This window comes from Lepeophtheirus salmonis, chromosome 4 (genome assembly GCF_016086655.4).
Source record: "Lepeophtheirus salmonis chromosome 4, UVic_Lsal_1.4, whole genome shotgun sequence".
NCBI classification, from domain to species: domain Eukaryota; kingdom Metazoa; phylum Arthropoda; class Copepoda; order Siphonostomatoida; family Caligidae; genus Lepeophtheirus; species Lepeophtheirus salmonis.
This window is the reverse complement of record NC_052134.2, coordinates 2,728,129-2,743,636: the sequence shown is the minus strand read 5'-3', so window position 1 is coordinate 2,743,636 and position 15,508 is coordinate 2,728,129. Positions and strand designations below refer to the sequence as shown.

General features: G+C 32.0%; 2 protein-coding genes across 3 annotated transcripts in view; both read right to left on the bottom strand.

Moving 5' to 3' along the window:
• The window catches only part of LOC121116375 (uncharacterized), a 42,951-nt gene extending 40,526 nt beyond the window's left edge, over nucleotides 1-2,425 (bottom strand). The window contains exon 1 of one of the 2 annotated variants that reach the window (XR_011779572.1): nucleotides 1,968-2,342. The gene's annotated coding sequence lies outside the window, so the exon portion shown is untranslated. Of the gene's footprint in view, nucleotides 1-1,967 lie in introns of both variants that reach the window. The other variant, XM_040710625.2, reaches the window with a different exon arrangement.
• A 6,739-nt stretch (nucleotides 2,426-9,164) lies between these two features.
• Nucleotides 9,165-9,732, bottom strand: LOC121116234 (uncharacterized). Its single transcript, XM_040710481.1, has 3 exons — nucleotides 9,599-9,732; nucleotides 9,478-9,555; nucleotides 9,165-9,417 (listed from the first exon to the last, which is right to left on the bottom strand). Exons 1-3 carry the CDS (start codon nucleotides 9,730-9,732, stop codon nucleotides 9,165-9,167), a joined length of 465 nt encoding a protein of 154 aa, XP_040566415.1.
• Between the last annotated feature and the right edge of the window lie 5,776 nt (nucleotides 9,733-15,508).

Genomic DNA, 15,508 nt, shown 5'->3' with positions numbered 1-15,508 from the left:
ATAAGTATGTACATAATATGTGAAATCCAATTCTTTTTTAGTGCACAGTTGTTTTCAATTATAATCCATATTCATGTCCAGGATCAAAGTATGTCTGTTATTCAGTTCACGTGATTTATTAGATATTTATACATATCCATGTACATACAAAACACTCAGTATCGCCATACTCTCTTGTATTTACAAAAAGAGAAACAACACCTTTGAGCTATCTGATACCTTTCTCTCTGAAACAGTTACAACTAGGTACTTATATATATCAAAGCCGAAACTTGGATACCAGACAGAGAATATTAATTTGTGAGGCGCTCAGGAAATGGAACATAACTTCTTTTCCTGAGGGCGGGAAGGGGTTAAAAATTTGTAAATCAGTTAGATATTATAAATAGATACTTAATAATTCAGCCATTTTGACACAAATAACAGGACAAAAGTCAACGAAACCTATCTTAATTATATATTATACTCAAGTATAAGGACTCTAGTGAAAGAATGGGGAAGGGGAAAATAAACAATTATAATCGATAAACAAGGAAGACTATGTTCCCTGTAAACTGACATATAATATCGTGTTATTGTTGTGACGTAGAAGCCCTTATTCATATCTTTTCACTAGAGGGAGATGGCCTGTTCAAAATGGTTGTGTGCCTGGAGGAACATGTAGCAGCTTCTAATTCTAACCCAATCAGAATTGAGAACTATTAAATCCTTCCTTCTTTGCCTTGAGTGTCCACTCTTTACCTAGAGTCCTTTAGGTATAACCATATAGGGTACTTGAGTATATCTACTAAAAAATAATAAATATTGTCAAACCTCCTCTAACAACCATCTGTTTTTAGCGTTTCGCTGCACTAAGCACCCACATCTAGTTTTCAAATCTAGTTCAGTTTCCCATGCCTGACTGCTAAATACAAGTTTGACTGTATTTAAATATTAGTAATGAGTATCCTGTCTTGGTGAGAGACTCTAATAATTTTAAATAATTCTGTCCAACTGGGTATGAACCGGTGTTGTAGTAAAATCTGGTCTACATAATAGAAATCGGTCTTGATACCTTACCAAATGCGACTATTGGGGTGGGAGTAAAAACGTCAAACCCCGCGACATACTTTATACATGGCCCAAAAACAAAATGTCCATGGTTTCAAAACACAGTCTGGACCGAGATATCGGTCTCGAAAAAATCAGTTATGACCGAACGGGAAAAAGCTCGGTCTCCTCAACATTAATATTATCTACGTAAGGTTAACTCGTAAAAAGATTAGCCAAAGATTTCTACAGCTAGATTTAGATATGATATAGACATATGGACTCAAAATACAAACATGGGAGTTATGAAAAAATATCCCATATGTTTGCTCCTCGTTTTTCTCTTAGAAAAACAAATACCGAAGTGCATTGTGCATCCATAGCAACATAATTTGAAGCTTCGTCATTACCTCACTTCCGAATAAGTGTACATATAATTGTCACAATAGATGAATTGCTTCTTTAATCTTCAATTATGCCTTACATTTGAAGTATGCACAAAGATCTTATTTTCATAGAATTTGAGAGGGAATGAAAATTCAGGATAGGATTCAAAGGGATTATAAAATAGATTAACTTATTGTGAAGAATGTTCGGATATTTCAACGTTAAGTGATAATATATTAACGTCAAGTCTATTTTTTTATAGGATAATAATTAAAAAGATTGGGGGTTTTTGGGGCGTACATAATTGCATTGTGTTAAAGGCACACACTTGAAGGAATCCCACATGGATGCTTGTATTAATGTTTGAAACAAGGGAGTGAGGATGGGTGAAATATAATTATGGATAAACCCACGTTTGTCTGAGTCATTCTCAATAAAAGATAGGACACAATATGATGCGAATTATGCGCTCTGGGAAAGGTTTTTTCTATTATAATTATTCAGACGGGAAAAAATAATGTTTGAAAAATGATTATTGATATAATTATTACCTGACAATTAAATCTTTCGAGTTGAATTGAGTTGTGAGGACGGTTTTTTGGCCCTGCCCTTTTTCTGTTACGAAACAAACACTAGCACCGATATACTAAGACTGAAACCATTTAACGATTTTTCGTTGAATATTTCTCCTTCTTTTCTTTTTTTTTTTGCATGAAGGAAAGAATAAAATAATTTTTGCAGATGCCTTTTGCCTCGATATACTTCTATGTGTACATGGATATTTGTAATATATAATAAACTAAAAATTATGAGAGGATTTTTTTTTTTGAAGAGATTCAATGCGACGTGCTCTCGGTTTTATTAGATATTATTATTAGTTATTATAACGTTCGTTTTTTTTATAACAAAACGATTGTCAGCATTTTTCGGTGACACACTCTTTACCCCAAGCGTTGTATATTTTTGCTTTAAAAAGCAATGTTATTATGCGTCGAAGAGAGGAGGATCTGAAAGGAGGGAGGGAGGTAGGAAACATACGCATTATTTGCATATAAACTATGAAGTGCTTGATACAATCAAATCAATCTGCTGTGCTTGTATAAGATTAATTATATTCAGAGAGGCCTGACTATGGAACTGGAAAATCAGTAGAAGCCGTATCCTTCTTAAATCCTGCCTCGTTTTCAATGGAATATTTAATTTCCTTCCATAGTTCGTTAGCCGCATGAAATTTGAATGTCAGCTGATTTTATTTCTGTTTTGTTTTTCTTCTCTCCATAGCATTACAAAGAAGGAAGAGTTTGACTTAGTATTGCTTACTGCCTATCATAAAGGGAGTTGGAGAAAGAAGGCAAAACGTACGCACACGTTAGGAAAAAGAAAAAAGGTTATCTTATCATTTAACGAATTTGATATCCCTGTTTTATATAAGCTCTTAAGTCGTTACCTTTATTATATATAACGCAAACTTCCTTTTAAAAAAAAAGGTCACAAATCATTCCGTACTTTGTATTGAACCTCACAGCCTATCTCCCAAAAAGAATACGGAAAAAATAGACCAAAATCAACCCATTCGTTCCAACTATATAATTTTTATTTGATGATAATAATAGTTGGAATCTCTTCAAAGCTTAACCATAGTTATTCGAATTCAACCAATCATAAACGTTCAGAACACTGATAAGAAGAAAATAAGTTTGAAAAATTCAAATTTGATAACATAAAACAATATAAATTTTTATATATGTGGGTGGGGTATTGTCGAGAAGTCATAACTTTTCTTGTATCTTGCAACCTTTCCCTTTAAAAAAAAACCCAAAATAAGGCCAAAAATCAGTTAGTAGTTAGCCAATTTTAACCAACAATGAAGCTATTATTGATAATTTGTCAGAATTATTTGAAGCTTAACAATAGCTAATTTGAATTTAACTAATCAACGAACGTCCAGAACACCTCAGGTGATACAGCCTATATCTAACTTGTAGCTCTAACATGGCTGTCGAATTTATTTCAGATTAATTAACCTCCAATTATACACAATGGAGGCCTTGAGAGCCTCAATAATTTGGTGACGGACTTGACAAGTCTTTTTCTTGATTTCACCAGAAAAAAATATAATTGAGAGTATTGAAATCATGGATATGAAGACGAACAAAGCTCTTTGCCCCCAAAACTTTTCAAAGTTGTCAAAAAAGAATGTTTTACTTTTCTTGGAGGAGATGATTGAAACACCATTCTGTTAGCAAAAATACGCTCAATTTGGACAACTTTCTTAGATCCAGGATAAGTTGATTTCCTAAAAGACCCCGATAAAGAAGTCGGAGTTCACTTTTTGCCCATTCACTTTTTTTAATGATTATCTTATCTAAAGCATCCCTCCTGCAAGGTCCCAACCTTTTGTGTGCCTCATGACCTTCTCTAATTCTCTAGAGCTGATTCCCAATGTTTTGTATTGTTTTCAGACTCAAAATCTGGATATACTTCAAACTGCACCTATATCAAAAGAATAAAATTTCAGCTATCAAATGGCATCGTTTTCAATAACGTGTGATTATTATATTGCATTTAAAACAGCGGTACCGGAATGTATTGGCAAGTGGAGGGAGCCAAATTATATTTTAGAGGTTGTTCTTAGAAATGTCTTGGGGAGGGGGATGTTTTGTTTTCGATATTTTTGGAAGAACATTTTGTTTTTTATAAATGCCAAATTTGACGAATAAGCAATTCTTTTTAACGTGTGGAGCCTATGATTCCAGAAGGTTTGAAAATAGAAAAATTGTCATTGACAATTTCATCGAGTCACCCTATAGTGAAAAAAAGGAGGATTATTGAATTGAGTTGAATTATGACGTCAAATTCCAAGGAAGAGAAAAATATTTGACATTTTTTAGGAATATTTTTTTCTTTCAAATTTTACGAGTGACAATTAATTACCTTCTTACATTTTCCCCCATATCTTATTCACTTCCCTTTTTATTTACACAGGTGACATGTACCTCTTAAAATACTATGATTAAATAATTCATTCATTTTTAACTAATTTAATTGTACAAGTCCCATTTGTTGCCAATGATTTAATGGGCGTTGTTTTCTTATTAGATGTTTATTTAGATAACCAAAGAAAGTGGCGCCACCTTGTTTTTATTATTCTTTACTAGTAGATTAAATACTTATCTTTTGGATATTTATGGTTTTTTTGGGGGTCTTCTTATGCCCATTTAAACCATTATGATAATAATTTTCTGCTATATTCAAAATTATAGATCATTTTTTTCTGTTAATATTTGAATAGCTTCTTTAATTTATATCGAAAAACATATTATAAGAGTGGGTTAAATTATCCGATTAAGGCCAGGACATATCGAAGTAAATAGAAGGGGTAATAGCTATCCAGAGAATAGGTTTCCTAGAACTTGTTACCCGACTAATACTGACATGAAACGCAATAGTATCTTTCCAATACCAACAATTACTATGTAGGGCAATTGTTGATATTGGTCCGAGTTACGTGATAGTACGATTTTTCATTTAAAGACCCTTTTTGAAATGAATCCAGCAATTACAATTAAAACTATAATAGGTACACTGTAGAGTGCAAAAACCTCCGCCTATAATAATTTTTCCTAAATTGGATTTTTTGATACATTAAGCATCCTTAATAAATCTACATAAAGACATCCATTTTAGGTTTTTGCACCTGAATATGTTGCAAAGTTATGGTCGATTATATACTTTTAACGTTTTGTGCTACTTTGAACTCTCAAAATTTAATGGCCTCTTTCTGTGACTATATATAATCTTCCTAATTAGTTAGATCGGCAACTTTTTCCTTAATTCTGGAGAAATTTAATTACATGTAAATAGTTATGGATTTTTTTTTTTATTCCGAACAGTTCTGGATTTTTGAAAAAAAAATTTTGAGCAGTTCTGGATTTTTCTGAGAATAGCTATGAATTTTTTGAAATTTTTTATAAAAAACAAATTTCTCACGAAAATTAAATTTTTCAATTTTTTTTTTAAATGGAATTTTTGCAAATAACAAAATAGTATATAAATATATATAATTCTGGGGACGCCCCTGGACAGTCTCTAAGCATCTAATATATATTTACGAAACCAACAGCACAGGAATGTTTAATGCATTGCTGTAATACTTTGCTATTTAGTTCTCTAATCTTAACTATTAAGCGTCTTTGTCCTGAATGTTGATTTAGATAACTCGATATAAATTAAGTTAAGCAATGGACATATCCCTACTACTAAATAGCCAATAGTTTAAGAATTGGGGAGTTGGATACTATTAATTAACTGCCATATAATTTTGGGCCTTTTTCTTTTTGGTAGAGGAAGGGTTTAGAGAATCAATCAAGATCCCATTGTGCTAGGAATTGATACATAAAGTAATAATATGTTCACACTTCACATGGTATAACGCTCCAAGAAAATGTCAAGGTTTTTGATAGGAACAATTCAAAGCCACAAAAAAAATGAAGGATCTTCATACTTTCAAACTGCACATTGCATTCAAACAACTAAATGATTACTTATCAATATTTGTCGACTTACGTGACTATTTATGCAATAAATAGTCAGTCAATGGAAGTAACTATCTCATGATGAGTAACTGATCATATTTTTTTAAATATTTGTCACTCATTGTCGAAGATTTAGTTCTTCTTCTTTTAAAAAATTAATTGGCATTAGTGAAAGTAAACTTTTTTCAAAATCAAATATTTTTTTAAGGAGACATAAACAGATTTTAATATGTATGACGTTCATATCAAATAACTAATTCATGGCTTCCGAACAAAAATGGGGAAAAGGTTATGATTGGATTTCATGTAGATAGAAATCATCATGGGATACACTAACAAGGGATGGAACAACAAAAATAAATAAAAACATTAGTCGTCAGAACAAACATGGCAATTTTTTTCAATATTTGGAAAACTTTTCGGTCATCCTGGTCAATAATAAAGTTGATAATTATCTGTAACAGATAAATGAAAATAAAAATACTAGAGAAAATAACATTATTATGTAGAAAATGATTAATTAAATAATATTGAACTTATAAATACATTTAGGCCGCAATGGCCTATAAAGATTAAGAATATACCCCACCTAACAAAAGAATGAAATGACGTTACATTTTTTTTTTTTTTTTTTGTGTAAAAACATAAAAATGAATACTGTTATTTTTTACGGTGACGGTAATTTTGCCTTTAAAAATCGTGCCTCAAGGATATTCGCTACTTCTTCTATTAGAGGGAGGTGTACCCCCAAGACTGATTACATAATGAATAAAAAAGAAGAAAGAGCATTTGTATCAACCGGTTTGTTTCAGTACTAATAACTAAAGTATAGCTATATAGATTTTTCTTTACATACATTGGACTGAATCAGACTAAAAAAAGGTAGGGGTATTCCATGTCAAATCAACGAGGGCATGTCACCCGACCCTCTCGGATTTGGATGATTTTGGCACAAAAGCTCAAATTCATGAGTAAGTTAAGTGTGACAAATTTCAACACATCAAGTCGTTTCTGAGATATAGACATTCGTCTCAGACCAAAATTTTCAACGTCACTTTAATGTCTTTTTACCGGACGCTACTTTTTCTGGTATATTTTTGATCTTGAAATTTGGTACTTAAATATTTTGAAGTGTGAAGTGTAAGTCAAAATTAGAATATTTAAATTTCTTTGATCTCAATTTTGATTTTAAAAAATCTGAAATACAATAGCAAGTCCTTGATCAATAATAAATAAATAAAAAATAGTCCAACTCTTATGAATATGAAACTTTGGGAACATGCTCTATATCAATAGGGGTATCACTGTACCAAAAATCGTGTTGGTTTTTTTATCATAGCTCCCAGGATGGGATCTCAAAGTTAGGTTACTTTTCTCCGGAAATTTGGTTAATTCAGGGAATTTACTAAGTTGTATAGGAATGAAAAACTTTGTATTTAACAAATATCCAAAGGCTTAAAGATAAATTGTTTCCTTATTTGACACCTCGTTCAATTCCATCTATACAAAGACGAAAAAATGATAATGTCTAAAATCTTATTTCTAAAATTAGATCAATATGACATACAAATTGTAGGTCATCTGACTACTATGGAAAATCTTCAAATTGTCATTATTTTTTTCCAGAATCTTCACCAACACCAAGGAATAGTACTTTATATTGCTGGATATATATCACAATAATTGTTAATACAAATTGAGAACCTTATGTGGAAATCTCCCCGCTATATAACTTCCTCTTGGGGATCTTCAACACTAGCAAGGAATAGTATTTATATTGTCTGATATATATCACAATCGGTATCCAAAAACTTGCTATGTCTGCACATCTCTCAAAATATATAACTTTGACAGTTCAATAAGGACTCTAACTCTCTTAGATTTATAAAAGTGACTAACTTTATTCTAGTATTCTATAAAATTAAACGTTAATGTCCTTTAAGTGAGTACCGGTCATATTGACCGATGTATCATGTCTTTTAGAAATGATAAGGCATTCTTTTTAAGTCGACAGATCTGTCTACACTAAATGTAGTAATATTCAAGTTTTCTTTTAGTTGATGATATTATGACAGTTTTTGATAAGTAATAGTAATGGAGTATTTTCCTTGTATATTATCCAATCTCCAGGGACATACTATCAACAGCTTACAAATCTGGCCACTGTTTTTCTACCTATATTCCTAGAATTGTCGATAAACTTTTCAACTTTGTGATGAAGAATTTTGCATTGCTAACTGAAGAAAAAATATTTACCATCATCAGTACAACTTTAAACTAATGTAAAAAAAAATACATTCTTAAAATTATGCACTGTATCAAATAAGAGAAATATCCTCTTCGTGTCGTCTTGAGAATGACGGATTGATGTCTGGAGAACGTTATCACATAGAAACTGCGTGTAAAATTTTCTAATGACAGTATGATTATCGACAGGCAATGCAATAACTGTGAGCCCAATTTCCCACACAGACTTCTAGATATATCTTAGTTAAACAGAAATTCAGCTGTCATGTTGGTAACCGGTACGAGAGCGACAACGTTCATATAATTTCCTCCCACAGACTTGATTATGAAAGTGAGAACTGTTTTAGTTGCTTGGTTGTTTTCCTGTCCAAAAAAAAATTCCCTTACAAATTCAATCCTTTGGGCCGAATAAATTTCTTTAATGACGAGGGTTTCTGACGTCTTTCCAAGCTTTTGATTCTTGCTTTCAGATACTTGACAGAAGTACTGGGAAGCCTCGTTTCAATTGTCAAAGCACTGGATATTGACTTAAGATATCGTGCCGATGGAATTGAAATAATGTTGAAGGCAAAAATTTCCTTGTAAAGAGCTGGACTGACATTCTTCCACATCATGAAAATAGAAAGGAGTGAATGGGACTATTTTCTGCTCTTGGGAGACATGAAGATGAGGATCATTTGTTGAAAAAGAAATGGTAGCTTGGAATATTGAAGATGATTAATGTCTGCAGAGTTAGTTAGTTGAAATAATTGGTTACAAATATTTTCACATGTATCCGTGTCTGTCTGAAGCTCATTGGATCCCAAAAACGCTGCAACGTTGATGGCTTCCGTTACACTGTTAATTCTTTCAGAAAATCTTAGCCAGTGGGATACACAACAGTTTTTGAGTTAAGTATGATTATGATATCTTTTGAATGTTACGTCATCTTCTACTTCGAAGCTGGCAGAAATATCAAATCTTTTGTCATCTGAATGGATTATTTTGACCAGAACAACATATGGAGCTTGCAGAAAAGAGCCCTATGTAGAGATTTTTTGCCGAGTGGATTGTCTCTTGCAAAAACATATCATTCTCTAATGCTTTGAACCGTTCGTTTTGAAACAAGAGTCTTCGGCTGGTAGTTGAGGCTCTTCTTGGTCTAGGGGCGGGTGGTGGTGATGATCGGTAGGTAGGAAGATTAGGCCATTGTGATGGAATGGCATCCTCTTTGAAATGTCTTAGGGATTAAAAATATTCAAAATATAAACGTTCAATTGTAATAATATAAATTCATTACCTGAGCTGAAGAGATCTCCCTTTCTCACGTCTTGCATCCATAGATACAGTGACGAAATCATTAGACGTAAAATGTTTGCTACGCAATCTTGAACTAGCTGATGATGTATAATAAGTAATACCTTGTAACTCTCGGAATGGCCCTTACCCACTTTGCCAACATGGTAGAGTACATCATTGGGAAGTAATGAATGCTCACTTCAGAATCCTTACTTGCGTTGGAACTACATTCAGGAGAAGAACACTTATAACCCATGGTGGAGGAAAGAAATCGCAGGAGTTTGATAGACAACTAACAACAATGAGCATGGCACTAAATAATAATTATGTACATACATGTAAATCTGATGGTTTTTTTAGCTGGCACGATAATTTGTAATTGGTAGCAAGATTAATAGAAATAAAAGGCTATACCATAACGCAAGCACGACTGATGTTTGACTTCCGCCACACTTTTAATATTGACGTCATAGTAGATGAGGGGTGCGTGTTTTGTCAAGATCTGTTTTATCTGCCATACAGTCGGTACGATACATTAAATTGAAAATTATTGCAATACTGACGTCATGGACTATGAGTGGTTAAGTGCTTTGTCAAAATCTGCCTGTCTTGCCCAGCAGTCGGTACAATATATCAGATTAAAAATTATACAAGCCCGATTACATGATGGTCTAACCTTGTATTTCTATTAACCTTGATTGGTAGTACAATGAAGTAATTTTCTTTTCCTTAGCAGTTGTCATTATTATTTAATTCCTGAGTAGTGAACATCCTTTCCTAAATAACTTCAATTATATTCCAAATCTGTTTGAAAGTAAGTGTGTGCTCATAAAAGAATCCATGAAGATTTTTTGCGGAGATATAATTCGAAATCCTTGTTGGACTCGGAGTAGAATTGAGAATCGGCATCGGAGTAATATGCAAATTTCACTGTTTATATCCTTTTCTCCTTCCTCTCTTGCCACAGCTGATTGTAGCTGATCTAATGAAATGTAATGAGCATTATTTTTTCTCCCCTCCAAAACATTCTTCAAATTATTAGGGTTACCATGTTGATTTTTGGTCTTTTTTTAAGATGCCCATTCCACACTGAATTTTCCCCTTTGGTTATATTTATATTTTACCACATATCCCCTTTTGTGTTGATACATCATTTAAAACATGGTAAGAAGACATTGGGTTAAGAAAGCCTGTAATTATATTGATTGTTAACATCTAGGATAAATACACTTGAATATTGATGATGACATCATGTTATCTATTAGAGTAATATTAATTTGTCTTTTGTTCAGATTTTTTTTTTATTTGGGTAATTTATAAAGAAAATCAAATTTAAGAATTTAAACAAAATTTAACTTTTCAAATAAGTTTTAGATGGAATATATTATCTTAATAGTACTACTTAACGCACTGATCACAAGCATTTTTTGTTTCAATTTATAAGGTGGGTTTACTCCAGAGCCGCAGTTAGGATTTTTAAACTGGGGATTCATTCTTTTACTACATAAAAGTTCAAACATCTGGAAGGGGGATCTTGCCGGTTACATAAAATATCAGGGCATATGTTTCCCCACCCCTCCTAATAGCGCCACGGCTCTAACATACATTGACGAACATCATTATGAGCTATTTTTTTTTAGGGTCCTCTATATAAACAATAAAAGGTTTCGAAATGAAATACATATTAAGTTTCTTCTATTTAAGTGACCGACTTAATACCAAGGGGATATACCTACATAGTTGATATTGGACATCCCTGTTAACTTATTCTTTATTGATTTATGTTAATCAAAATTTGTCTTTTAATGTACTCGATTTCTCATAATTTTGATCTTAAGCCTTATTTTACAAAGTCTTATATTCTGGACCTCTTTCACGGAGTTTTGTTTTTGACTTGGTAACAGATACAAAAAATTTCTAATACAAGTACAAAACTATATAGCAGGGATCGGCAACCTATGGCACGTGCAAATTAGAACATATTTCCGTAGTTTATGTGTTTTTCTTACAGTTATTGTTGATGGTGGGACACTCATTGATTAGAAATGTTGAAGTTGACACTCCAGGTCTCAAAGGTTGCCAACCCATGCTATATAGTTGGTAGTTAGGACTTCAATACTATTCTTTTTTACATGGAGAATCAGTCGATCCAACAAATTCGTTGTTCAAGTCAGAAGGGGATATTGAAAAAATTTCATCTTTTGTATATGATGCAAAAAAAACAGTGAAAAACAAGGTATTAAAGATTTTGAATGAAAAACTATTAAGTTAAATCCCATATAATTTAAAAATATGCTTATGCATCATCCCAGTCTAATAAACAAGTCCTGTAGTTTGCATTGAGGAAATAATTAAAAAATATTTATTTGTACAAGGATGAAGTTATGAGTTTTAACTTCATCATCTCAAGCTGTGAAATATTTAAAATAAAATTATATTAAAATGAACCGTAAAGGATTTTAGAGGGATCAAATTAATAAAACACGAAATAGTGTAAACATAGAAGATATATTGTTTCATGGGCCATTGTGGAGCTAAGGAGGTCGCATCTGAATTTTTAGAGTTGTATCAGAATTCCTGTGAGCCATAAAACATCGAATCAATTCTCATTAACTCTCCCCATCGAGTACTGGGAGTTTGAAGAGAGATTCAGGGGCATAAGAAGGTAGGTGAACCCCCTTTATTCTCCCTCATCCGTTAATAATATACAGGAGGTCCCTACATAATACGGTTTCAAACACCACTGATTTAGTATAAAGCAGTGTTTATAATTATTCTGACTCCACATTTATATATATTGACGTTAACAAGAATTTTTGTAGTTTTTAATAAGTTCATTCATACTATGCTTATACAAGGACTACTAGAAGAAATTGGATTATAGTATATACAATAGAACTGTATTATTTCGCATAAGGAGGGGGTGAAGTGTCCTATAACAATTTAATTTTATTCCTTGGCTTCAATTTTTTGGTTATTACTTATTACACAACTACAAATTAAAAAGGTTGCTGAATAAATATTGGTTAAGTTCCGACTATTTCAATTATACAGTAATGAAATGACCGGATTAAAAATCAAGTAAAATCACGATCAGGCTTGTGAACTGAGCACAAAATTAAACGGCGTTCCATGTACCGTGTATTCAATAAACGAAACACTGAAGGGAACAGAATTTATTTTTCAACGTTGAACGCTAAAAACCAGATTTATGCGTTCCGTTCCAATAGTAATTACAACAAATTCAAGAAATCAAAGTTTTTATATATTTTTTATTTATATAAAAAGGATTTAAAGTACTTATAAAGCAAATGACGAACGCATGGGAGACCTATTTTGGGGCAGTGACACGGAGGCGGGAGCAATAGAAGACCTATTTTGTGGCAGTGGCACAAGGGCGGGAGCTGAGTGGGCACTTTTTGAAGGATTGTATCGAACATATGCTCCCATACTACTATTTTGAGTTTAGTAAGTCTCTGTATCCTGATATAAAGTTCTGAAATTATACTATATTTTGTTTTGTCTAATGTAATATTTAATGTTACATAATATGTGGGATATAAGAAAGTTTCAAAGACTTCAAAGTTAGACTATAGAGTATGAGATATCACGGCATTATCCCAATAACCTAGAAATTTACATCGCAGGATTCTTCATAAATAGAGATCTCAACTGTCCACGGGCAGACCACTAATGTTCAAGAGCATTGGCTGTCTCCCAATGGGCTTTTTGTGAAAATAATATTTATGATACATAAATTATTTATAATTAATCACAGAGAAACAATTAGGAAGGGAATTTTGTACAAATGAATTGAAGACAATATTCGAATTTATCTATGAGTGCAGAATCCAAAACTGATCTCAGTATTTCTCTCAATGATTTGAATTCTGAAATATTTGGGATTATAATAATTCTGGACTATTATCGTTCATTTTTTTACCCTTAAAACAATCCCCAAATTAAAAGTAGGAGAAATAAAACTTATGTAAAAGTGTTTTTATTGATTATTTATCTTGTTCTGAACTCGATCTATTTCCGTTTTTAGGCTGAAAAATGATAAAAAACGACACTCTTCTTTAGACCCTAATAATTTATTCATAATACATATTGATGAGGAATATGATAGCTTAGGTTATTGAAAAATATTCAATGTATAATTTGAAAAAAGATTTATTTAAAAAATATGCATCTCCAAGGATTTTTGTTCAATTTTGTAGTGATCCCATTTTTTATGGGAGTGTACTAGGAAATTGTCAACATTTTCATCATATTTTTTTCCCATTTCAATGCCAATTTATGACGTCATGCCTCGTAAAAGGAAGATCGAGGCAATTGAAGGAAGATACTTCTATTTTGATCATCCACCTCAAGATATTTTCGAATTCGTATTCTGTATTCCACGAAGGACGACGACAGGGGTAGAATTCGTCCGAGGAAAACTACCAGACATCATAAGGGAGTAGAATGAACTCCTTCATTGGTAATGAGATACCAGAGTCGAAACCATAAAGCGACCCATTCACGATGAGTGGAGAATTTTAATATTTCAAAATGAGATCACTTAAAAAATTCAAAATCAAACAAAAATCCTTTAATATAAGCTATGATATATAATACCTATATGAAAGCATACTCACAAAAATTATATGATTTGATGGGGAGTACATTAGCTCATATTGCTAAACCTCATATAAAGTCACATTCATTTTTTAAAATTGAATATATAAGTATTGCCTGCTATTTTTTTCCTTTCTTAATATGAGTTTGACTAAAGGCCTGCAAGATTTCATTTATTTTATACAGTGCTCCCTATATATAAGACTCCATTTTTTATTATTGGAAACTACTTTTGGCCCCCTTGTAAATTTCCAAATGTGATGAGGCGATTAAAATAGAATAAACTAAATTCTTAGTTACCTAAGGTTATACAGTTTTAAATATTATACATCATATTTCTATAAGTGAAGGAGTCCAAGATGTGCTCCATATATCGCAGTTTCTCTGTTTTATCAAAATGTAACATATCAATGTTTAATACTAGTTGAAGTGATAATTATTGAACAATAAGGAGGAACATTATGATTTTGTACTATGTTTGGTAAAATCGACGGGTTCCATTTTTTTCTTGACCCCCCGTTGAAGTTTTAAGATTATATCCTTATATTTTGTGTACTGTACATTAGTCTATTTTTATTACATTACATTAGTTATTACTTATTAGTATTCTGAACATTGATTGTTTGAACTCGATTTAGCTCTTGTTAACTAACTATGTACATTTTTTTATTAGTAACTGAAAAATAATTTAACAGTTAGAAGAAATTGGCTAGATATATAGTAATTAATAACTGATTTTTGACATATATTAATTATTATTTTTATGAAAAGTTGCACGATACAATAATATTATATTGTATATTTTGGAGTTTCAGTATATCCTTTTCAATGTTTGTAAGCAAAGTTTTTAGCTAAAGAATTGTGTTTCCATCTTGAAGCCCTTTTTACAATAAACGGTTAAAAAACAAAAATAGATTTAATTAGGAGCATCATGTACTTTAATTTTAAACATTATAATTTCTAACTAATAAATCTACTAGCAGGAGTGCCCGTCAATACTCAGAGTAATAAGGAGTCGACAAAAAGACAGACAAAGTTGTTTGCCTTAATAATATAATCATAGGTAGGGTCGTAAATAGTAAGCATTTTCGGTATGCAAAAAAAAAGAAATCAAAAATTAATATGGTAACTCCGACAATTTGAATAATGTTATTGAGGAGAGCAGCTTAAGTGGCATGGCGTTTTATAAAGCACCTATGAGAGGAAATAAGTAAACATAAGAAATACTCAGTATCAAGCAAGGACATAGGAACGAATGAATCTGTTTTCGATCTTCAAATTTACTCCCAGTTTAACTAACACTTATAACTCCCACCCAATCATCAGCGTTACTCTCCGCCATTTATGAACACACACTCGATCTTAATTTGATGTTTTCTCCTCAAGAATGAAAAATAATTATAACAGCCCCA